We start from the raw sequence: 26,284 nt of genomic DNA on the forward strand, positions 1-26,284 counted from the left end.
CTTTGTCTTTTCCATGGAAAAGGAAGCTGAGCGTTTAGGTGTCTTACCCTCTGTCTTAAAGTGCTAACAGGGGATTACTGAGGTAAATGTTGAAAGAGGTTTAGCCACTGTGCTTAGGCAGTGCTCTTAATTACATTTCAGCAGAGTGTCCTGCATGCAGTTGGACGAGAGATCATAGTGATGTCAGGTAAGGGGGGGCTTAAGCAGGCAGATAAAGCCAAGCTAATAGAGATAACATGAATCTGTAATTAAAGGTCTTTTTTAGTTAAGACAAGGAGCTGGCACTTGTTGGCCAAGGCACCTGCGGCAGGACTGAAGACTTGAGAGTCCTGAGAGTTGTTGACTTTTTTCCTTTCTTGTTGCAGCTTCAGGTCTCGTGCTCATTTTGGAATCATTTTTCTTGTTTGGAATGAATGTAGGCCTATTGATATTTACTTCCTGACTGAGAGCCTGGACAGATTCCCATTTCTCTGGCCGACATTCAGAGGTGAGTGTCTCATCTGTTTTTATGGCTGCACTTTTCCTTCCACTAATTGGTGTTTTTCTAGTTTATGTTGAATATGTTTAACCTGTAATGTGGTTAATGATTTAGACTGTATTTTAAACATGTTCATTTCACTGTAGATTCATTGCAATGGTGTGCAACAGTTTCATCAGACAGTATAGAATTTTAACAGTATAGAACAGTGATGTCATCCGTATATGATGACATCACTTTTTCCGGCAGAGCTATGCTTTAGTTGAATTGAACTAATTCCATAATTGAACTTTAAATCAACACTGAACTGATTTCAGTTGAATAATGACACTGTTGTTCACTGAATCATTTTCCTGTTTATCACTGTAAAGCTGCTTTGAAACAATCTGTAATGTCTAAATAAGGGTGACTTGACTTTGACTAGAACATGCAATTAATTTTAACCATCTTTACATGTTAATATCACATTTAACTCTTTGTTATGTGCCAAACAAGTGATCAAGGATAAGGTAGTTGGTAGTGTTCGCATCATTGTCACTTCTGTTCATAACTGTCTTAGACTTGGATGTGTACCATTGCAATTATTGTGTGCCCTTATACCGTACAAAGGAAGTACATTAGACCAGATGATTATTATCTCTACTATGACCTACCCAAATGCAAGGCTTGATTTAAGTCGTCAGCAGTTTTCCCTTAATTTATTCCTTTAATGAGATTAGTCCCAAGCAAATCCATCCAGTTCAAGTCTGTGACTTGGATATGTCATCACTTGTCACATGTCTGACAAGTGATGGAATAATATATTTATTATTCCAAAAGGGGGTATTCCATATTTATATGAAGAACATTGTTTGTTCAAAAAATCACGTGTTTATCAACATCCATATTGTCTCATATGTCTATGAATTTTCAAATGATATGAATTCATATTTTTGGGTAATATTTGAAAATATATTGAATAGATACATTTTGATAAAAGTTATATGAATTTTGCAAAAGTATTTTAAAAATGATATACATAGAAATATGCTCATAGATAATAAATATAATAAATATAATTCCTCAATAAACAGACTCTTCTGTGTATCAGGCAGGGTTTTAACACTGTTGACGGAGTGTCTGCCTGCACCACATTTAACACATAAACCGATTGTATCCCAGATTTATCCCCAAGGTGTTTTTAGGACATCTCTGGGGCTAATGGAGGCTAATAGGCTTAGCACTTAGGGTGTATTGTCCGGTATGCTTACAGGCAAGGTTTGCTGAGGGTAAAACTCTAAACTCTGGGATTACCTCCAACACATCCCTTTAAAATGCTGTATAGTCAGGACTTAGCTAATAGGATCTGAGGGGGGAATAGGGGCCCTGAAGGTAGTTTGGGGGTTGGCTGACAGCAGGACCGCACGCATGCAGGTCAGCAGATGTAGCACGCAGGCAGACTGCTGGACTAACAGGAGGATTACTGGACTCAGATTAGAACGGCTCCTCATAACGGGTAATACGCACAGAGGCAGTCCCAAGCAGAGTACAGGAGAATTATCCAGTAATAAAGATCTGCATAGATTTAATTATCTAGACCATGCTATTATTCCAGTAATGAAATTCTTGCAGGTTGAGAAATAGACACTCAATTAGCCTACATGACAATCATCATAATATAATATAATATAATATAATATAATATAATATAATATAATATAATATAATATAATATAATATAATATAATATAATATAATATAATATAATATAATATAATATAATATAGTATAATATAATATGACTACACAGGAAATAACAGGGGCAAATCCCAACTACTTGTTACACTAAACAAGCTAATCATTTTAACAGGAAATCTCAAACTACTGAGGAACAAAGGTGTTGACAAATTTGTTACAGCCGATCATTTCCCCCTCTCTATCTGGTTTCTCTATATCAGACTGAAAGGAGCGACGTTACAGAAATATACACCTGAGTGAGTGAAGATAAAGCAAAGGAGAGGTGAACAGGTAGGCTACTTTATTATATCACGTCTATATAGCATTGATGCTTGAGTTCTTGGGATGTTTTTATTGAATCTTAAATGGGTGTTGTTCACTGGCCTGTCTAGAAAAGAAAATCTTTAGTAGGACTGTTAGATAATAAAAGACACTATTGCTTTATGAGCCCTCAAGAGCCGATGTAATCGGTGGTGTGTGAATTCTATACCATTTGTCTCTGTGTTATTTCAGTAGTGACTGTGAATAGGTAGACCACATCATGCCAAGTACATAATGTTCCATACGTTCCAGACAGTCTGATGAGCATTAAAGGGATAGTTCACCCAAAAATTTAAATTTGTCATAATTTACTCACCCTCATGTTGTTCCAAATGTGTATGAGTTTATTTCTTCTGTTGAACACTAAAGAAGATATTTTAAACTAAAGAATGTTGGTAACCAGACAGTTGATGGTAGCCATTGATACTAAAGTCAACTGATTGGTTACCAACATTCTTCAAAATATCTTCTTTTGTGTTCAGCAGAAAAAGGAACTCATACAGGTTTGGAACAACATGAGGGTGAGTAAATGATGACAAAATTGTAATTTTTGGGTGAATTATCCCTTTAAACGGATAGGCCATTCAAAAATGAAAATTCAGTCATCATTTACTCACCCTCATGTTGTTCCAAACCTGTATGTGTTTTTGAGTTGAACACAAAAAAATATATTTTGAATTATGTTGATAACCAAAAGGTTTAATTTCCCATTGGCGTCCTTTTTTTTTTTTTTTTGTCCCTATAATGCAGTGTTTTTTTTTATTAGAGAATTTTTTTAATTAGAGAATGTGTATGTTTGTTACACTCAAGGAGGAGGCAGTGTCATGACCCCACGTGACCAGCTAAGGAAGATATCAGCGCTAGGAGAGCAAGGTGCCCTAGATGAGAAACACTGGTACCGATTGGTCAATGGAATGTCTGCTGGAGGTGAGAGTTCCTCACGGAAGCGGCACTGTCCATGAAACACTTTAAATAAAGCTGATCACAATCTTGAAGAACTATGGCTAAAAAAGAGCTAATACTATTATTGACACCTTCATCTGTTACTCTGCATGTGAAACAGAGTTGCGCCAAAGGCAGGAGCTCATGATGAGGAACCAGATGGCCATGGCTCCACAGATCTTGGCTCAGGGGCAGCAGAGACTGCAGGGTGTTCCTGCGCAGTTTGATCCCCGCTTCATGGAAAGGTCAGTTAGAATGAACTCTAAAACTAGCAAGACTAGTTCTAAAAGAGAATCTCTAATAATGAGATTTAATTGTTAATGGACAATTTCAGTTATTACTGTACTCATGACATGTAATGGAACCATGCCAATAAGAAACCTGTGTGTAAACCTCACTCCCTTGTCCTCAAGAGGCGTTCTAGCGACAGACGCTAAAGGCTGTGGTCTTTAGCGTTCTTGTTAGAGCGCCTGCTTCCCACGCCGGAGGCCCTGGTTTGAATCCCGCTAGGAGAGGGTCGAGTAGGACCGGGTACACTCACTTTAAGCTGAGTACAATAATCATGTGTGCAATGTAAAGTACAATAATAGTACTGCAGATACATAATATTTACATTGAAAATAAAATGGCAGTTAGTGCAAAGTAAATCGATAAAAATGCTGTGAATAAACTATGCAGTTTCAACTAGACTAGAAATTTACATACTTAAATCGAAATTTAAATTGTATTTGTCACACACACACAGTATAACAGAAGGACGTGCTAATAGAAATAACAGGAAAAAATAAAACATGCATAAGAATAAAATTGAACAGTAATAGAATTACAACACAATGTAAATAGAAATATATTAGATAGCAGAATAAAGTCAAACAAGTTGTAAGCTGGACTTTATTGATGAATGAATCCTCTTTATCTGCAGAGAACTGGTGCAGCCCACTGAGATGCTGTCAGCTGATGGTAGACAAATACACATGGGTGCCCACCTCGGCCCACCTCTGCCCCAAAACTCCAATGTTATTCAAGGCAGGGGATTCCCTGGCACAGGTTGGAATGGAATTATATACAGGTTAATTTTTAGAGAATAGGGGAAGCTCATTGAGCAAACTAATTTTATTAAAAAAAAAAAAAATTTCCAGGTTACAGCTTCCTTCCAACTGAAACCATGGAGACAGTTGCCAGACGACAAGAGTTAATTCACAAACAGAACATAGCCAGGTAAATTTCTGTGTATTTGCCTTCTATGTGAACAATATTATATTGGAGTAAAAAATATGAGTACAATACAAAGCTATTAATAAATGTAATCAATACGTTTTTTCTTTTTCTTTTTTTTTAACGAGGATGGAAATGAATGCTATCCTGCATCAAAAAGAGTTGGAGAACGCCCACCAAAAGGGTCTTATTGGTATGGAGAATCCCATGATGTACCAGGGCATCCACCCCAATCCAATGGCCTTCAGGGGCCGCCAGCGACTCCCGGATGGTCATGATGTATTCGTCCACCGCGCCACACTTGAAGACCTGCATGCTAACAGTCTCCTCATGTCAAGCCCTTACCCACAGATCAGCACACTGCAAAGGGAGCGAGGACGCAGGACAGGCAGGAGGGCCACCAATCATAAGAGCTCCGACAGCAACATCACTCTCCCTAAAGGCCAATCAGAAGAGAAGAACATCGAGCAAAGTCCAGGAGGTGCATCGGGGGAGGAGAAGGAAGTTGAAGGGAAAGGTGAAATGAGCAGTGAGGCCACCAGCAACAAACCACACCAAACCAAAGTAGAAACAGAGCTGTCTTCAGCCAGCAGTAGGAAAAGTTTTAAGGAAGGAGAGCCAGGGATTCGCAAGGCATGTATTAGTGGACAGGAGGGTTGTGCAGAAGTCAACAACTGCAATGCCGGCACCATTGACAAAGATATTTCCAACCCTTGCTCGGCTTTCCAAGAAAAGTTTCTGTACCCATCTGCCGCCGGCCCTCTCACAGGGATGCCCTACATGCTGCCCGTGCCAGGAAATGGACTTCTACCTCTTGGTGTGTTTGTTAGTTACTTTTTTTAAATGCAGTGGTTGTGTTTAGCATTATTTTAGTATTGTTTATATACTATTAGAATATTTATTCATATTTTAAATGAGCTTATATTTTTATATTTTAATTAAAAAAAATTAATTTTAGATGAAGTTTTAATTTTGTTACGTGCTTTTGTTTTTGTTTGTTTGTTTTTTTAAATATTTCTTTATTTAGTTTTAGTTTTAGTCAGTTTAGTACTTCAACTTTTAAACTAACTATTTATTTCAGTTAGATGCAAAGGCAACATTTCTAACTTTCGGGTTTTTTAATAAGGTTAAGTTTGTTTTTTCGTCAAATATTTATATTTTATTTTTAGCTATATTTCAATTTTCAAAAGAAAACATCTTTAATAGTTCTAGTTAACAATACAACACAGGTGTTTGGCTGTTTGTTAGGCATGTTTTGTGAGCCAATATACATTTCTCTTAAGAAAAATTAAGATGATGATGACATATTACAGTCAATGCTACCTATTCATTTGTTTTGTTTTCATTTAGGTCCTCCTAATATGTTTCTTAATGGAGAAGAGATGTCTGATATTCGCAAATGGACAGTTGATGACGTCTTCAACTTTATCAGTGAAATACCAAGCTGTGCTGAATATGCACAGGTAATAGAAATGTAAAATGACAAAATGTCATTATAATTTTAAAGCTGTTTTTCAATCTTATTCTTTTGTGTGTCATCCACTTCAGACATTCAAAGACCACATGATTGATGGAGAGACTTTACCTCTTCTTACAGAGGAGCACCTCCTGGATACACTTGGGCTAAAGCTTGGGCCGGCACTCAAGATACGATCACAGGTATAATGTTTTAAAAGGACAAGATTCTCTACATATAATGTCCCAATAAGCAGGTTAATCATTCAAATTAAATTAAGTTAATATGAAAGTATTAAGAAAATTAAATATATTTTAAAGTCAAACAGAAGTTGCAATAATCTTTTCTTTCCTGTTGTGACGTATATCTGAGTAAAAAGGCTTCTTAAAATAATTTAGGGCGGGACTTGATTTTGTTGTCGTTTGCTATTGGTAGATCTCATGTGAGTGACAGGTTGTCCCGCCCTCATGCCAGTGAACGTCATCAGAGAAGAGAAGAGATGTTGCCGCAAGAGGGAGTTATTTTGATGAAAGATTATGAGGTCGCACACATTTAAAAAAAAAACAAAAAAAACATGTGCACGGATAAAATCATTTCTTATAAACACTGCAATATTCCATAAAAAAAAGAATTGTCAATTTTGGTTTTATGGTGAATTTAAGGGTTCTTTCTATCCTCCAATAGGTCCTTGATCTTCAAAAGGTTAAAGGGATAATTCACCCAAAAAATGAAAATTCTGTCATCATTGACTCACCATCAAGTTGTTGTAAACCTCTATGAGTTTCTTTCTTCTGCTGAACACAAAGGACGATATTTTGAAGAACAATTGGAACCAAACAGTTGTGGGGCACCATTGACTGAAACTTACTCACTGAAACCATCACACATAGTAGAAAAAAAAAAATACTATGGAAATCAATGGTGCCCCACAACTGTTTGGGTCCAATCGTTCTTCAAAATATCATCCTTTGTGTTCAGCAGAAGAAAGAAACTCATAGAGGTTTGCAACAACTCGAGGGTGAGTAAATGATGACAGAATTTTCATTTTGGGTGGAGTATCCCTTTAAAGATTTTTAAAGAATTTCCTCTAACTCTTTTTACTCATTAGGTTATTCTACTCTCTTTTTAGTTGTCCCGACGGATGGGTAGCATGTTCTACAACATGATGAACTTGCCCCTGCCTGTCTCTGGCCTGCAGCCTCCACCTGAGAAAAGTGGGGACAGATCATCAGACATCAGCTCCCCCCTCAACTGCCACAGCATGGAGCTTCTCAGCAGCCCCAGAGACACAGAGGCTCTTAAATCTACGGAGCCTGTTAGTGAAGCAGATAATCTTGCTTCACCGACCCAGATGAGTGAGACCACCTGAAAGAGCACAACTATTGGACTAAACTGACATTTCTATAGTGAATCACAAATATATTATGATCTGTGTTATGCAATAGGTTCAAAATGTCCTCCAACAGACTTAGTAGTCTGTTGAATGCTGGATTTTTCTACTTATATGTATATTTTGTAATAAATTAGCAAATCAATTAAAAACATTTTGTCCTTATTATTTTTTATTGTAAAATTGTATTTTGTTTTTTACTTCAAACTTGAATTATCCTCTATTGTCATGTGTTGTTTGCTGTGAAGTAAAAAAAAAAAAAAAAAAAATCCTTTGGTCTTTGTTTGGTAAATTGGTATATTAAATTAAAAAAAAGATTTAAATACAGCATTTTCCACACACACAAAAAATATCACAAAATCTTCACTATTCTTTTTCAACAAATGAAAATACATTATTTATGATATGACTGAATAGTCTAAATCCTTTGTAATTTTTGTAATTTTCTAGAAATAAACATCAAATCCAATGTAGCTTTAATTAAGCTGTTACTAGCTTGTACCAAATGTTGTTTTGTAGTTAGTATGTGTATATATATATATATATGTATATATATATGTGTGTGTGTGTGTGAAATGTTTTCTTACAATAGGTCTAGCTTATCACAGCTGAATGGTTGAAAGATTTATTACTGCAGTCAACACAACAATATTTGCAAAAACTGAAGAAAATGGTGGTTATTTATTGTCTTTCTTTAACCCGTCTGTGTTGTGGGTTCCAAAGTTTTGTGTTATTTTAGGATAATTGATATAGGCTACTATATATTTTTTGGTAATATTTTGAAATAATTTTTATTTTGTATATTTTCCATTTTCTTTAAGTTTAGTTAAAGTTTTAGTAATTTTGTTGTTTTTTCCCCATTTTTATTCGTTTTTTTTAAATATGTCTATAGTTTTTATAATTTTTTATTTTTGTTTTATTTATCATTAAATTCTAGCTTCTAGCTTAAATAAAACAAGTTTTATATATATATATATATATATATATATACACTCCTGGACAAAATCTTAAGACCGGGGGAAACATTACCAGTATTCGCATTTCGCGCTGGTGGATCGTTAACGGGTTGTAAGTACTGCTTCAAAATGCCAAAAGAACAAACAGGAGACAAAAAATATAGAGTAGGCAATTTATTGAAAACTGCAATTAAACCAAAACAGGCTGTTCATCAGCTGATCAAAAGTTTAAGACCATAGCTTTAAAAAGGTCAAATCTACACAAAAATATGACTTTCATGTCATTGTCCTTCAGGCAGTCACACTGTCATGATCTCCTGATGGCAAACGTAAAAAGGCTTTCTCTCTTTGAACGTGGCAGGATTGTTGACCTGCACAAGCAAGGCCTTTTGCAACGCGCCATCGCTGCCGAGGTTGGACGCAGTAAGACAGTAATTTTACATTTCTTAAAATATCCTGAGAGTTATGGGACAAAGAAGTCAAGTGCTAGACCCCAAAAAATGTCATCTGCACTGAGCCTTGTTCACGGTTGTCCGTGAAGACACAGGTCGATCCTCAACCCAAATTAACGCCCTTACTGATGCTGACTGCAGCCCAATAACCATAAGACGTCATCTGTGAGAGAAGGGCTTAAAGAACCAAAAATGTCTTCAAAGGCCACATCTCCTCACACGCCACAAACTTGCCCATATGGAATTTGCAAGGGAGCACCAAACATGGGACATTGAAAGGTGGAAGAAAGTTTTATTTTCTGATGAGAAAAAAATTTAACCTGGACAGTCCTGATGGCTTCCAACGTTACTGGCAACGTAACGATCCCACCGTAGATGTTTTCTACACGGCACAGTGGAGGAGGCTCCATCATGATCTGGGGTGCTTTATCCTTCAATGGGAAAATGGAGCTTCAGGTTGTGCAGGGGCGTCAAACGGCGGCTGGCTATGGACATGTTGCAGTGGGCATCCCTCTTGACTGAGGGCCCTCATCTGTGCAGTAATGACTGGGTCTTTCAACAGGACAACACTGCAGTTCACAACGCCTGCCTGACGAAGGACTTCTTCCAGGAGAATAACGTCGCTCTTTTGGACCGTGTTCCCCGGATCTAAATCCCATTGAGAACCTTTGGGGATGGATGGCAAGGGAAGTTTACAAAAACGGACGTCCTTTTTTTGACACTTTTAGTTCTGTTGTAGGTTTTTTTGGGGCTATGGTCTTAAACTTTTGATCAGCTGATGAACAGCCTGTTTGAGATTATACAATTTTCAATAAATTGCCTTCTCTCTATTTTTTGTCTCTTGCTCCTGTTTCTTCTTTTGACATTTTGAAGCAGTACTTACAACCCGGTAACGATCCACCAGCGTGAAATGCAAATACTGGTAATGTTTCCCCCTGTCTTAAGATTTCGTTCAGGAGTGTATATATATATATATATATATATATATATATATATATTTTTTTTTTTTTTTTTTTTTTTAACAACAGTCATTTTATTTAAGGTTTACAACCTTTAAGGTAACAACCCTGATTCAAATGTTTCTTTTAAGGTGTCAGGAACATTAATGGATGTGTTAATTTTATGATAGATAATACTTTATCATAGTTCTTACAACAAAATTGTGGGATTCGTCAGGGTTGAAATTATTACACAATAGCAACTGACTGACAGACAAACTAAACGCACCCGTTTCAGTGTTGTTACGTTTTGGATATTTTCATCAAGCAGTTTGCTTCGTACAATCAGTTGCATTAACAGCATTAAAAAGGACTTCAATGCACTGACGCACTTTGTGTGCCTCACCTGCACTTCAGATGGCAGTATTCACTCATTCAGGTTTTAATCTGCAAAGCGAAGAAGTGACGGATCACGGGCTATTCGAAATATCGCGAGATCTCCCTCCCCACTCTGTTCGTGACCACGTCAAGGGAACCCAGAAGTTAGAAATCATGGCGGAGCGCAGGAGACATAAGAAGCGAATTCAGGTACCAAATTCACGTAATATTTGCTATCAGATGCTCAATCTTAGATGGCCTCTGCTTGGTATTGTGTCATTTCTCGAGATAGTGTTTTATTCGACATAACATACAGTTGTGTATTGATCCGTTATTTTTGCAGTGCTTTCAAATATGGGAGGTGGATTATTTATCAGTGTTGGCGCAATTTTTGCGCCTTTCTTCGGTAATGCAATGTATCTCTTGGCAGGTATCTAAACACTTTTACATTTACTCGATGTATTTGATGTGAGCATGACCTGATTTGAATGTCTCTCCCCTGTGAAGAGTATGTGTCTGGTGCACAGCTGATGGAGTTGGCCATCTTAGCTCGGTACAGACTGCTCGGTTTGCAGGCTGTTCTTATTATTAACCAGCTGCTGTCTCAGATGCTTCACGAATTTGACCAAATTTCGCCTATAATACATAACTTCTCAACGATTGCACAATCGCCACATTTGTACCTATTTGCAGTGTAATTAAACAGACATTTCAACCCAAAATAAAATTTCCTTACAATCATTTACTTACCCTCATGTTGTTTCAATCTCATTTGACTTTCTTTCTGCGTCGAATACACAAGGACTTGTGTGGCTCAGTCACCTTTTACTGCATTAAAAGTGAACTCTGACTGTCAGTCCATAACATTTTACCTAATATCTCATTTTCCATGAGAAAACGCATACAGATTTCAAACAAGTGAGAAAATGCTGACAGGATTTACATTTACATTACATCCCTGTAAGGCTATTCTCCATCATTAAAATGTGTGTAGCTTCCTCAATATTTCAAACAAATGCAAGTGCAGTGCTACATTATGTGGATATGCCACTGACTTCAAACCTAGTGTGCTACCTACTTAGACATCATTTTTGGTCGTAGTCAGAATGGGTTTATCATCCCTAAAAACCTAAAAAACATTGTTAGGTTGGCAACTCATTTGGCTTTGAGATAGCCACTGTGTGTTCCTGTAATAAATATGGTGTTATGTAAAAGAACACTGGAGTTTTGGGAAATGACGTGTTGTCTTGATAAGAGAGTCACTCTTCGTGATCTTTCCAGCGTGTTGGTTTTTGCTCTTATGCAACAGGTTGAAATCCACTGTCATTGCTGGTCAGTTTTCTTTCAGTGCATAAACATGTCATTTATTCCTGTGATACAAAGCTGAATTCTCAGTAGCAATTACTCTAGTCTTCAGTGTCACATGCGCCTTCAGAAATCATTCTAATATGCTGATTTTCTGCTCAAGAAACCCTTCTTAATATTTTTATTTGAAAACAGTTGTGCTGTTTATTATTTTGGTTGAAAACATGATACTTTTTTTCAGGATTCTTTAACGAATGGAAAGTTTAAAAAACAGCATTCCTTTTGAAAGGAAATATTTTGTAACATTATAAATCTCTTTACTGTAATTTTTGATCAATTTAATGTGTCCTTGCTGAATAAAAGTGCCACGTAAAGGCCAAGTAAATTAAAATTACATTTCCACTCTGAGTGATAGATGAGAAATCCTGCATTACATTTTCTTAATAACATCAACAGGAAACCTAAATCAAATCTTTAGATTTTAAAGTGTCAAGCTAAAACAAATAAAGTACTGAATGTGTTTCACTGTAAAGATGTCAATTAGATCAAGTGTTACCGGGAAGTTCACCCAAAAATGAAAAGTCTGTCATGTTTTATTTACTCATGTCTTTCCAAACCTGTAAGGTTTTCTTTTTTCTGTGGAACACAAAAGAAGATATGTTTAAAAATGTCTGTTTTTTTTTTGTCCGTGCAATGAAAGTCAATTGCAACCATGACATATTCAAAACATAATCTTGTGTTCCGCAGAAGAAAGTAAGTCGTACAGGTTTAGGGCGAAATGAGTTATCATCCCTTCAAGCCGTTTATCTGAAGTCATCAGCCTGTCTAATGTAGTACAGCTTCCACTGAGAGACCACCAAACCGTAATGATAACAAGACCAGGGCCTGCTGTAGTGTGCAAGACAAGTTATTATTTACCAAGGTGACTGAGACAATATAATCTATAAACATTTGGCTGACTTCCTTCACAAAATCCAAAGGAATATCAGGCAACATGCCAGTATCTCCCAGGCAAAAATACCATGTTTATATGGTCTTCATTGAATGTTTCTCTGAGCCGTTCAGGAGACATTCTGACCAAATAGAGTATGACTGAAGGATTGTGGAGTCTATACTAAAACCTCAGGCTTATGAGTGTATGCCTGGTAGTCATTCATTACTCAAATGAATGATGTCTCTATAGAGGCTAGATTTGTAAGGGTTTTTTGTATAGTGTGGTCACACAAGTAATGATTTTTAGCTTAATAAAGCAGGTCAGTGAGGACTCGGTGTGTCTGAATGGAGACGGTGATTACAGAGCACAGCACATCAGTATGTGGTGAGCTGAGGCTTTTAATTAGTTCACACTCATTGAGTCCTTGATCGACGAGGGTCCTGCTGCAAGTGCAGGAGGTTCATTTCAAAGCTTTTTCAGTGGGAGTTAGCTGGATTCCTGCACTGCTGTTATCCTAAATTCTCTTGATATCATTTTTCACTGGAATTAAGGGCTGTATGTGGCCAAAGGAACAAACCAGCTTTTTGTCATTTCTGTTACCCCTATGAGTCTTGGTTTAGTATCTAGGTCCACTCCCATTGTGTCTCAAGGCTCATTGGTCCAGAATTATGCTCTACATATAATAGGGATGCATATATTACAACTCATTTTTTTTTAAAGTTTTGGCAGGTATTACAATTCTATGCTATTTTGTCTGAGGTAATTCAAAATTAAAACACATCGTTTCAGAAGGTAATATCAGCATTACAACAGTTTGCTAAAGATAACATTTAACCGTGTTAGTCAATTATTAGTGTAAAATATGCATGTTCATTTTTCCTACAATTATACACTACCATTCAATAGTTTGGGGTTTGTAAGATTTCTTTAAAAATGTTTTTATGCTTCCCAAGGCTGCATTTATTTGATCAAAATAAAGTGAAAATATTGCGAAATATTATTACGATTTATGATAACCTTTTTCTATTTTAAAATGTAATTTATTCCTGTGATGGCAAAGCTGAATTTTCAGCATCATTAGAGTCTTTTTTCAGTGTCACATGATCCTTCAGAAATCATTCTAATAGGCTGATTTGCTGCTCAAAAAAACATTTTTCTTATCAATGTTGTTAATAGTTTAAAAAAAAATTAAACCGTGATGCATTTCTTTCAGGATTATTTCATGAATAGAACATTTATTTTAAAAAAAAGCATTATTTATTTTAAATAGAAATCTTTTTATTATTTATTTAATCTATTAAATATAAATAAAATGTTTAAATAAAAGTATCAATATCTTTAAAAGAAATTATACTGAACATAAACTTTTGAGCGGTATCATGTATCCAATATTGACTGATGGTACTATTAATAAATAAAAAAAAATTTATAAATAAAAAACCAATATGGTACTGAATTTACCTATATATTGTACATTCTGACTGAATAGCATTATATTTAATGTGATCTGATTGCACATTCAGATGGAAGCTGGTTTAGATCTTCAGGAGACCAGTTTTATCATCAAGCCTTTACAATCTTTATCACTTTTTTCAGGAGGTCAGTGAACCTACCAAGGAGGAGAAGGCGGTGGCCAAGTACCTGCGCTTTAACTGCCCCACCAAATCCACCAACATGATGGGACATCGAGTGGATTACTTTGTCGGTCAGTGCACTCATTCATGTCTTGTTTTCTTCTGTGCCCTTCAGCATAGGGTTTATATCAAGGCTTCTTTTAAAGACCCCCTTTGGCAAAAATCAAGTTTTTAATGTTGTTTATATGTCTATATGTTGTGTTTAATATTCCTTAAGCCTCATGTGGTGTTCAAAACCCTATAACACTTGTGGTGTTCCCGATCAAAAATGACCGGCCTATAAAAAATAGCTTAAGTCACTCATTATACCATATTTTCACCCAATCTTGGATTCAATCTTTTTGGCAACTTGTTCTCTTTCAATTAGGACTGGTTTTATATTTCTGTTTGCATCTGATTAATCGTGGGCCTCATTCATCTGAGAGTAGGCATGGTCAAAAATGGTCACAATGGCCGACCATTGAAAGTGAATGGGAGAGACTGAAAATAACAGAACAATTTAGTTTTCAGGAGCATGTTCATTATTTTCATGTACACATATGAGCATGTGTGCTTGCAAACATCGAGCCCTTGGACCTGTGCATGTATCGATACATTTATACACACGCTACCCAGACACACACATGTTAAAACACACAAACTTTTTTAAATATTACACACATTCTTTTCCACAGAGAGAAATTTGATCCTACCCTAACCTGCAGCTAATATACATTTATCCATCTGACATTACCACACACACACACACACAGGCCGTGATCAGATTTTTGACTCATAAACTAGTGAGGAGGAGGAAATTCAGGATGCATCTTGCAGTGAAGATATTTCTGAAGAGGAAGGCACCACTGAATCGGCTACGGAGCTTGAAACAACTGATGAGGAGCAGTCTTCCAGTGATGAGGGCCCAGCTGAGGTGACCGTTTCATTCTGGTCAAAAGATGGAACTTTGTCCTGGCCTTCATCCCCACCTATGAGGCAAGGCAGGTTTTCTTCTGAAGGCCTTCCTCTTCAGAAACATCTTCACTGCAAGATGCATCCTGCATTTCCTCCTCCTCACTAGTTTCTGAGTCAAAAATCGGATGAATAACATCATGTGCAGAGCTGTTTTGCCATTGTGCTGCCACAAATGAATGACAAGCAAGGTGCTGTGAGGCATTTTATATATGCCTGTGCTATCACATGATGTATATTTGTAAATATTGTCTAGTTCTGTGTGAGAACCTCACAGTTCCAAAACAAAATGTCATAATATTTTGTCTGGAAGCTGTGATGAAACAAGACCATGAAAGAAAGATTCTTTTGAAGCCGGGTCACTGCAGTCACGGCCTGTGTGTGTGTGTGTGTGTGTGTGTGTGTGTGTGTGTGTGTGTGTGTGTGTGTGTGTGTGTGTGTGTGTGTGTGTGTGTGTGTGTGTGTGTGTGTGTGTGTGTGTGTGTGTGTGTGTGTGTGTGTGTGTGTGTGTGGTAATGTCAGATGGATAAATGTATATTAGATGCAGGTTAGGTTATCAAATTTCTCTCTGTGGAAAAGAATGTGTGTAATACTCAAAAAAGTTTGTGTGTTTTAACGTGTGTGTGTCTGGGTAGCGTGTGTATAAATGTATCGATACATGCACAGGTCCAAGGGCTCAATGTTTGCAAGCACACATGCTCATATGTGTACATGAAAATAATGAACATGCTCCTGAAAACTAAATTGTTCTGTTATTTTCAGTCTCTCCCATTCACTTTCAATGGTCGGCCATTGTGACCATTTTTGACCATGCCTACTCTCAGATAAATGAGGCCCACGATTAATCAGATGCAAACAGAAATATAAAACCAGTCCTAATTGAAAGAGAACAAGTTGACAAAAAGATTGAATCCAAGATTGGGTGAAAATATGGTATAATGAATGATTTATAAGCTATTTTTTATAGGCCGGTCATTTTTGACCGGGAACACCACAAGTGTGACTATGTGCCATATTTTTTACAAAACAAAAGTTTTAAAACACAATTCCTGGTGAAACATTAGAGTAGACTAGTGTGATTAACAGTAGCCATTTTTTTTTTCATATTTTTTTTTCATATTTCCAAATTTACTCATAAATTATTTGTTTTTTACTCAAAAAATTAGATGCCCACTCTCAGATAAATGAGGCCCACGATTAATCAGATGCAAACAGAAATATAAAACCAGTCCTAATTGAAAGAGAACAAGTTGACAAAAAGATTGAATCCAAGATTGGGTGAAAATATGGTATAATGAATGATTTATAAGCTATTTTTTATAGGCTGGTCATTTGACCGGGAACACCACAAGTGTGACTGTGCCATATTTTTTACAAAACAAAAGTTTCAAAACAAAATTCCTGGTGAAACATTAGAGTAGACTAGTGTGATCAACCGTAGCCATTTTTTTCATATTTTTTTTTCTTCATATTTCCAAATTTACTCATAAATTATTTGTTTTTTACTCAAAAAATGAGATGCCTACTCTCAGACAAATGAGGCCCACGATTAATCAGATTCAAACAGAAATATAAAACCAGTCCTAATTGAAAGAGAACAAGTTGACAAAAAGATTGAATCCAAGATTGGGTGAAAATATGGTATAATGAGTGACTTATAAGCTATTTTTTATAGGCCGGTCATTTTTGACCGGGAACACCACAAGTGTAACAAGGTAACAATACTCCCACAAAAAAATAAGAACATTTTCAAAAAAAACACTGAGATTTAGTTATACCGTTTGGGAACAAAGTCACTAAGTTTCAGTCCAAAGCGATAACATTAACTAGTATTTTCGGGAAAAAGAAAATCTTCTCCGGGTCAAATTGACCCGAACACCACATGAGGGTTAAGGCAAACCATGTGGAAAGTCAACACCATTGTTGAGTATTTTCTCTTTAAAACTGCAGTGATCTAAAGACAGTCTAAAAAAAAACAGTTTGAAATCGCAGGTGTTTCTTACGTCCTTGTAACCAATCACATCAGCGTGTGGGTGGGCTTTAGCATATCATTAACTATGACCGCTTTGAAGCAGTGGAGTCTCAAGAGAAGCCAGGTTATCCCGGTATATTTTTCTGTTGATATTAAAATTCATGGATCCACGTATACTAATTCTAAATGACGCAAGGGTGTAGAGTTACATTCAAGCTATTTAAAGGCATGAAGAATTAGTTTTCACAGGAAAAAAACTTGTAAATATGTCAATTTGGGGATTAAAGATGAGCTTTAAGGGACACAATTATTGACTACAGGAGGACTTTATTTATTTATTGCTTCAGATGCTGTCATTAAACCAAATGTTTGTTTTCTGCTCATCAGCCTCTAAAGCAGTTGAATGTCTGCTGGATTCAAAGTGGGCCAAAGCAAAGAAGGGTGAGGAAGCTTTGTTCACAACCAGAGAGTCAGTGGTGGACTACTGCAACAGGTAAACCTAGTCTTTTTCTCTCATTTTATGACGCCAAATGGGATTTTTCAGTAGTATTTGATATTACAAAGCTGTTTATCGAAATAATTAGTTGAGATATCGAAGCTAAAGAAAAAAGAATGAAGTCTATTTTAAGTCTAAGTCTAAAAGAGTAATTTTGTGAAATAATCAGAGTATGCAGAGTTGTCATTAGAAACATTTATTATTATTATCAATGTTGAAAACAGTGTTGTGGGAAGACAGTTTTAAAATAGAAATCTTTAAATTACAAATGTCTTGTAAAATTCTTCAATTCCATAATTTTGTGTACATCTCATTTGATTTGATTTTATATGACCTCCATTAGTCTGCTCCCATTATATCTGTATTTGAGAATGTGTATTTTGAAAAATCTGTATCAGTCAACCACTAATTTGAACTATTCTTACTATTCACAGGCTCCTAAAGAAGCAGTTTTTCCACAGAGCCCTGAAAGTGATGAAGAAGAAGCCAGAGAAAGATGTAAAGAAAGAGAAGGAAAAAGAGAAAGAAAAGGAAAAAGAGAAGGCTAAAAGTGACAGCGGCAAGGAAGAGGAAAAAAAGAGCAAAAAAGACAAAGACAAAAAGAAGGATTCTGAGGCTGTAGACACAAAGAAGGAAAAAAATGTATGACTAGAACATCTGAGAGGATAATACATGTGCTGTTACATGTGCATATCATGAATCTTTATTTTGATGGCTTATTTCTGTGTGTTTAGGATGACAGTCCAGGATCTCCAAAGAAGAAGAAGGATGTAAAAAAGAAGTTCAAGCTGGAACCTCATGAGGACCAACTGTTCTTGGATGGCAGTGAGGTCAGGATGAGTAGCATTCAGAAAATCATATCTAACAGATGCTTGTAAATATAAATCTCACTTGGCGATGAATTTCCATTTGCAGTTAACAATTTAATTGTCGTCTTTATGCTCGTCATTCCTAACAACGCCCTTCCGCCGTGACTTATTCACCATACAGCACAGCCTGTCACACCTTATTGCTGTTATAAAACGGTTACTACACAATACAAATATTAAAGCCAAAAATATGTATCAATGCTACTTTCATGAAGTAAAATCCCTAAATGCCTTCCTTCCGCTGGAAAAAATAGTCTCTGACCGTAAATAGTAACAGAATGTTCCTAGGTGTAATATGCGTCATCTCATGGAGCTCAAATAAAAACAGACTTGGAACCGTTCTCATAGTCTGTCATTTATTATATTATTTCCTCACAAATACTTCTTATACTTTAATAATGACTATTATTTTTCATTTAAATATTATCGTTCAATAAATAGTATTTTATTTTATATAAATAATATGCCGTAATTTGTATTGAAAAAGGGTCCGTTAGTGATTGGGTTTTTTGACTTCAGTGAAAGTAACATTGTTGTGCCATTAGATGGCAGCAAAGACTGTCTTTATGAGCGAGTCAGTAGCAAAGACTTTTATATTGAAAGGGCCTAGAACAGGGTCGGGCAAACTACGGCCCACGGGCCACGTTAGGCTGTAATCCGGCCCGTCGAGTATTTAAAAAATTGTCTTAAACAGGGTACCCGCGGGTCTTAAAAGCCTTGAAAAAGTCTTGAATTTGATCATCTCAAATTAAGGCCTTAAAAGCCTTGAATTTAGTATACAAAGTCTTGGATTTCGTTACAAAGGTCTTATATTTTTTTTCCCCCTTTGCTAGGATTAAGTTCATACCGTAACAAAATTAACTGTTACTAATGTAGGCTAATTCAAAATGTATGCAGCGTTGAGTGCACCTCGCGCTCCACGTCATAGCAGAAAAAGCGATAGCGTGCGCACCGTTACTATGGTTACTAGGCAAGTGAGGTACAGAACAAGATAGCCTAGTTGAATCCGCTGTGGCCACAAATGACAGAATTTAAACCCCAAATAAGAGCTTTTCTGTTAAAAGAGCATGTTTTCTACCCGGTCTTTTCAATAGTATCTGGCAACCATGCGCGCGCGTTCTCTCTACACTGCTGAAGAAGCGCGGATGATCTGAAAACACAGACAAGCTGGAGTTCAACGATCTTTATTTAAGATTTTCTACTTAAATTCAAGTGTCATTCAGTCGGTCTGTGTTCTGTCACGAGCCGCTTGCGCTGTTTGTGCGACTAAATCTGCGATCAAAATGCAGGCTGATATCCACCAGTGTTCATACGAGCAAGAATGCAATGTTTCCCGAATATCCACACGATTTCAAGCGTGACATTGATTTTATACAACAGTAAAAAAGAAAAGAAAAAAGGGTAACATTAAGTGATGTACTACATTTAAAACAGCATTGTCAGGCTTGCTCTGTTTTGCAACGAAATATGTGGCTTTGAACGAATCGTGAGATTCAATGAATGAATGACTCAGACTCACTCATAAAGATAGTGAGTTACTGCCACCTACTGGCGATTTTAATGTTTTTTAACATTGCAAATTTAATGAACATTGTTTTATTTAAAGGATTATTATTATTATTATTTTTTAAGGTATTACAAAGGAAAAAAATGAAATGGAAAAATGTATTAAAGGGGGCAAATCTTGTCCCTTAATAGAAAAGGTGTGACTGCACCAGGGGGTACGGCACTCTAAAACATTGGAGAACCAAATTATGTAGAACTGCACAAGTGCTACTGCTAAAGAGTGCAATGTCAATAATTTATCATAAGCTTAATTGAATTGGCCTAGAGAGAATAATTATTATGACATTTTCTGTCTAAAGACTACATATAAAATAACTACCTGTAAAGTAACTGCAGTTTGACTAAAAGTTGACAAAAAATACAAAGACTTTTCGTCAACTACAACTATAAAAAACAGGATGACTCAAATGTGATTAAGACCAATAAGCATTTTCGTAAATCAAAAATGGCTGCCAAAATTAACACTGGCCTACATACACGTGCGCGCTACAATGCTGTTGCGTATGTATTAAATATGACTGATAATTTAAGTAAAATGTTTTATTTAATTCAAGTAGCCTTGCACATAATTAGTTTCTAGGGTTTAAAATGTATACAGATTTGACATTTTCCCCTCATACTTCTGTCGGAATGGGTACGAAGTTGGCATTGAATTTCATTTGAAATGGTATTAAAAAGGTCTTAAAAAGCCTTGAATTTAAGTTGGAGGATCCTGGGGGTACCCTGTTAAAGATCGCATTCATTTAGCCTTTTTCCTGCAATACTTTGCGTTATATATATACATTTGTGATTGAGCGTCTAGGCTACACAAATTCCCGTTCGCTTCAGTCTTGTTATAATCAGTTTCCGCGCGTTCTTCATCTTCAATCCGCAGCGGCGCCGAGCACGTCAGAAACAGAGGACAGGGTTGTGTGTGTGTGTGTTCATCTGAGCCTCATTGGTCTGTCATTGCTCGTCAATGTCAGAATATTTGAGATGACCAATCAAATCAAAGTAGGCGGGCTTTATGTTCACAGAAGCTTCAGAGCGCGAATTTTAGCAGAGCGACTCGACGCTTCAGTTTACGGTCAAGTGCGAGATAAGATGTAAGTAGCTAAACTAAACATTTCATATTTGACCGTTTTTTAGGTCATAAATGTTAAACGAATCACAAAAATAATCAGGCAAACTAATAAACTTTTGTCTAATAAACCATTTTGAACTGAAAATAGGCCTATGTAACGTGACTCATGTAATGTAGCCTAATAATTAGTTTACTGTCATTGTGAGGGGACAAGACACATTAACAAAGCCGTTTCATCATGTTAGGCACAAAATTAATAATGAATGTGTACATATTGAGAATTAATATAATACAGTTTGTAGCCTTCAGTAAATTAAAAAAGCCCAGCTTTAGGAGGGGAAGAGACAGGGCAAGGTGAGGAGACTGAGAGAAAAAGAAAGGGAGATGGAGATGGAGATGAGAGAGCAGGTATTGACAAATAACCTACTGCCCGCTAACATGGTTTTAAAGCTATATCTAATCCTCTTTTTTTTTGCTTTCAAACGTCTTGAAATGCACATATCAGAGAAATCAAAAATTTGAACCCCCTAACGACCTCAAATTTAGGACCTATTTGATTATAGATCAATCATGAATGTGTAGCCTATATTGTGAATGAATTTAATAAAGTTATTTACCTAGCTTTCCTAGTCGCTTTCAGTAAATTAACGCGTCTGAGAAAATGATTCATAGGCTAAAAATCAACCTATCAGTTCACCCATATGTTTACTTTCTTCACTGACAGACAAAAATGAAAAGCCTATATCAGTCGAAGCTCAGCTTTAGGAGGGGAAGAGACAGGGCAAGCAAGATAAAAGCATAGAGAAAAAGAATGTGATGCTGATAAGGAGAGAAAAATAATCAGCTGCCCACTGGTTTTAAAGCTGTTGTTATCCAATTTTTTTGCCCTTCAAAACAACTTAAAATGCACATACTGTATGTAGATATGTGGAAATCAAAATTTTCTTGGAGGAAACCTTCCAAACCCCCTAACTAGCCTACCTAACATTCATGACCTCAGGGATTATAAAACCCTGCCATATGCATGTTAATGAAACTAGTTATAGTGAGCATTAGTGTTACTTTTTTTTTTTTAAATCATACCTTCATTGGGGGCCGAGCCCCCCTAAAATGAAAATCCTACAATCGCCCCTGTCTATAGCATAAAAAATGAATTGTCAGAACGTTGTCTCTCAGTTTTTGAATGTCGCGCAGACGTTGCCACAACGTAAATGTGTTTGCTGCTACTGGGCCGGCCCTCTGTCAAATTTTAAAACCCAGTGTGGCCCTTGAGCCAAAAAGTTTGCCCACCCCTGGCCTAGAACAAGGTTGTAAACAGGGACGTTGTTTTTACTTTAAACAACACCTTATAAGATACAATCGACAAATGCATCGACTAGTCATGGGGAATCCCCTTAACCGTTAAAGGGAAAAAGACAAAGATATAGCTTTCCTCAGCAGTCATTGCAACTTATTTTTTGTTATGGAATCGGATATAAGCTTGACAATGAATGGTACATCAGATGCAGGTAATACACTCTCTTGGTTGATCTCTCTCATAATACTTTTACTTATAATACACAATACACTCATAATACAAAATACATGTAATTATAATTTCAGCATTGGAGCATGACGGTTCACGTCTCTCCAAATTGTTCCTCAAACCACTCATCTACTGTCATGCCGCCTATGAAATGAAAATTTACTTTAAACATTTTAGCCTTCTAATTCTTAAGTTTTTCTTTATAAGAACACACATATGTTTATGTTACGCAGTGATACACAGAACCGTTGGGTGAAGAGCTCATAGTCGTGCCTTATCGTGAATAAAACAGCTATTGACCAATCAGAATCGAGGACTGGAGCTACTAACAGTTATAGAAATAACGCTTACAGTGTAAGAAAAATACACCTTACCTTATATAGTAAGATTTTTATATAGTAACTATTTTATGGAATAAAACAATAAAATGTTGCACAGGGCTAGTATACAGTATTATTTTGGTATAATTTATATACTATTATAGATTATAGATTTTATTTAAAAAAAATTATTAGCTTTTTTATATTTTCAGCTTTCATTTTAATTCTAGTTTTAGTAATTTTGTAATGTGCCCCTTTCATTTTTATTCATTTTAAATTTTAGCTTTAACAATATCCACACTAGTTGCATAATTATTTTATTTAATTATTTACCTTAATATTTAATTATAACATTGTTAATATATTAGTCTTAATATTATTACTGTTGTTATTATTTAAAATAATAGAATTAAATTTACACACTGATGTTTTTGGAACCCAACCAACCTGAATATTATATTATATTATAGACTTGTATAACATAATATTATAATATTCAGGCTGGCTGGGTATTGTTACTGTGTGGTGATAAAATGCAAATATACTGTTATAGATTCTTCATGTCTTTTTTTCTAATAAAAAAGTTCAAACATTTGTCTTCCCTACAGGTTTATTTTTGGATTTACGATCCAGTCCACTTTAAAACCTTTGCCATGGGATTGATTCTAGGTAGGATCTCTTCTTCTACAGTGTCTGTCGTTTGACTGGCTCCAGTCCTGATTCAGAGCGTTGTGTGTGTTTGCAGTCATTGCCGTCATCGCAGCCACTCTGTTCCCTCTGTGGCCTGCTGAGATGAGAGTTGGTGTGTATTACCTGAGCGTGGCAGCAGGATGCTTCGTCGCCAGCATACTACTACTGGCTGTTGGTACGACCTCAAGAATTTACATTCTAGTTGCAATTTGATATCGTCTACCATTTTCAAGTGACATGTTTTCTCATCCTCTTATTCCTTCTTTTCCCTTTCGTTCAGCTCGTTGCATCTTGTTCCTGATCATCTGGGTGGTGACCGGCGGCCGCCATCACTTCTGGTTCCTACCAAACTTGACAGCCGACGTGGGCTTTATCGACTCTTTCCGGCCCCTCTATACGCATGAGTACAAGGGTCCCCGCTCCAGCTCCAAGAAATCCAGCAGCGAGAAATCTGACAAGGGCTCGGATTCCGGCAAAGCACAGAAATCAGATAGCGAGGATAAATCAGACAGCGAGAAGAAAGACGGCGAGGAGGAAGAGGATGAAGACGAGAATAAGGAAATGGAGGCGAGCGAGGAAGCGGGCGCAGAGCGTCAGTCAGACACAGACAGTGACAGGCGAGAGGACGAGGGCTCGCAACACAGCAACGGCAACGACTTTGAAATGATCACCAGAGAAGAGCTGGAGCAGCACACGGAAGAAGAGGAGGAGGAGGAGGATGAGGAAGAAGTTGATGAAGAAGAGCAAAGTAAGACAAAGCCCTTGACTGTTCAGACATAAACGTTTTCCTCACACCGCACACATACTCCCATGCTCCATGTGGACCTGCTGACGTACTTCTGTCAAGTTCAGAAGATGTTTCCCATTTCTGTTCAGGCTGAGATCTTCCTCTGTGAAAACAGACAGGCTTAAAGGATAAACGAGAGCAGGAAACGGCTACGATGACAATGGAAATATCGCAAAGGCTGTTTGGTTTCTCTGAAAATGCTTTCCCCACTGTGGATGCAACAATGCAAGTCTCCCCGAGCCCCATGTTTCTCTGGTTCCTTGATTTTTCTCTTTTTTCATGTTAACTTTATCTAATGTCAAGCGTTTTGTTGTATAAACATGTTGGTAGTGTTAAGAAGGACTGAATCGGTCAACTTTCACAGTGTTTTTTTTTTTTTTTTAACCCACATATGAATGTTCGCTCTCCAATATAGTCTGTAAGATTCAAATCTGAAGTTGAAGGGTTTTTTTTTTGTTCTTTCCTTTTAGATACATTGGATAATTTGGACGGACCAACATATTTTGTCTTAGATATCTATCGTTTCAGTCATAAATGTCAATGGCACTTGACCTGTGACATTTTTTTTGAGGAACTCTGGGAGATCTTGCTAGGTTTGGGACGAGAGCTGTATTTTTGGGCACTTGACACGGTCTGCCACATACATTTCTGCTATTATGTTTTGTGACCCTAACGAGAAATAGTTCTTGTTAATGAAAACGGAGGGGCTAATAAATTGGAGCAGTATCCTTAACTGTGGTAGGCAGTTATTTAAAACCAAACTCCATTTAAGTCTTATGAGGTCGACTGCATTCAAAAGGGGAAACTACATCCACATTCGTGCCAAATGATGCGGGATATTGATGCTTTTTTCATGTACATTTAAATTATGACCAACTTACAGATAAGGAGTTCAAACATGTCATGCCGTAGCTCGTATATGTCCTCTAGAGCCAATCACATCTGTGCATCATTAGCCTCTGGTTCTCCCGTCTGGTGTTCAAAGTCCGAGGTTGACAAATCGTACTTCCCCGAGCGGCTTGTGGTCCAAAATAGTTTGTTAGTGCGCATTTTAACAGGGCCAAGGTCCAATGCTATCTTTCCGTAGGGTTGCTAACTAATTGGCTAGAGTATTATTTTACATTAGCTGTTTCTTTGACTCATACTGAGGATGATATTTAAGAGATAAAATACAAATGTATCATTTATATATGGATTCTATAAATCTACCAGAGATGTTCATGCCAGCAGGTCAGGTTCAGCATGAACTGTACTCTATTTTATAATGTCAGACACACAGGTTTTTCATTTCACTGCATTTTGTACTACCGTAATACTAAAACCACCAATTGTTTTCAATGCTGAAGACTTCAGAAAGAATGCTTCAAACATCTGAGTTCTAGTGGTTGTCAAAAGCGCACAAGACAAGATGCAGAAAAGGTGTTTTTCCTATATTAAAAAACTAAAAACCATTGTTAAACGCATCTCTCAAAATTCATGGTCATCCCAAGTTGACGAGGAGCAGGGAAAGCCCTCGTGCCTGAGAGAACGTCTCTCTCTTTCTCTTCATCAAATGTATGAATCTTTAACCACATCTGTAAGTAGATGATCTTGTCAGTCAAACCCCCAGAGGGGTCACTTCGTGTTCCTGTAGAAATACTATGTATGTTTTCAATATTCTGTCATTGACTTTGAAGACCTGGATAGACTGGCCATGACACAACGTGTAACTTAAGACATGTTTTTACTTTAAATGGAACTTCAGTCACCTTTTTTCTGTCCCGGTGTCTTTATTAGAGAGAAAGATGTCGATATCCCAGATGTTTTTTTTGTTTAGTTTTTTTTTATAATTTGCAGGAAGTTTCATTTTGTCGTTAGGTGACTGTCATATAAAATTGTAGTTATATCATTTATAAAAAAATTAAATCTCATCTTTTTTATGTGGTCAGCA

General features: G+C 36.7%; 2 protein-coding genes across 2 annotated transcripts; both read left to right on the forward strand.

Moving 5' to 3' along the window:
- The first annotated feature begins 353 nt into the window (after positions 1-353).
- samd7 (sterile alpha motif domain containing 7) lies at positions 354-7,511 on the forward strand. Its single transcript, XM_056236476.1, has 10 exons — positions 354-487; positions 2,416-2,485; positions 3,326-3,442; positions 3,579-3,702; positions 4,380-4,504; positions 4,597-4,675; positions 4,801-5,489; positions 6,023-6,135; positions 6,221-6,331; positions 7,258-7,511. The coding sequence occupies exons 3-10, from the start codon at positions 3,340-3,342 to the stop codon at positions 7,495-7,497; spliced, it is 1,584 nt and encodes a 527-aa protein (XP_056092451.1). The 5' UTR covers positions 354-487; positions 2,416-2,485; positions 3,326-3,339; the 3' UTR covers positions 7,498-7,511.
- A 2,845-nt stretch (positions 7,512-10,356) lies between these two features.
- Positions 10,357-25,780, forward strand: sec62 (SEC62 homolog, preprotein translocation factor). Its single transcript, XM_056236483.1, has 8 exons — positions 10,357-10,452; positions 14,078-14,186; positions 17,426-17,531; positions 17,969-18,176; positions 18,269-18,364; positions 23,486-23,546; positions 23,623-23,742; positions 23,848-25,780. Exons 1-8 carry the CDS (start codon positions 10,417-10,419, stop codon positions 24,345-24,347), a joined length of 1,236 nt encoding a protein of 411 aa, XP_056092458.1. The 5' UTR covers positions 10,357-10,416; the 3' UTR covers positions 24,348-25,780.
- Positions 25,781-26,284: the final 504 nt, after the last annotated feature.

The sequence above is a fragment of the Rhinichthys klamathensis genome, unplaced genomic scaffold (assembly GCF_029890125.1).
Source record: "Rhinichthys klamathensis goyatoka isolate OS25496 unplaced genomic scaffold, OSU_Roscu_1.1 h1tg000446l_1, whole genome shotgun sequence".
Classification (NCBI taxonomy): Eukaryota; Metazoa; Chordata; class Actinopteri; order Cypriniformes; family Leuciscidae; genus Rhinichthys; species Rhinichthys klamathensis.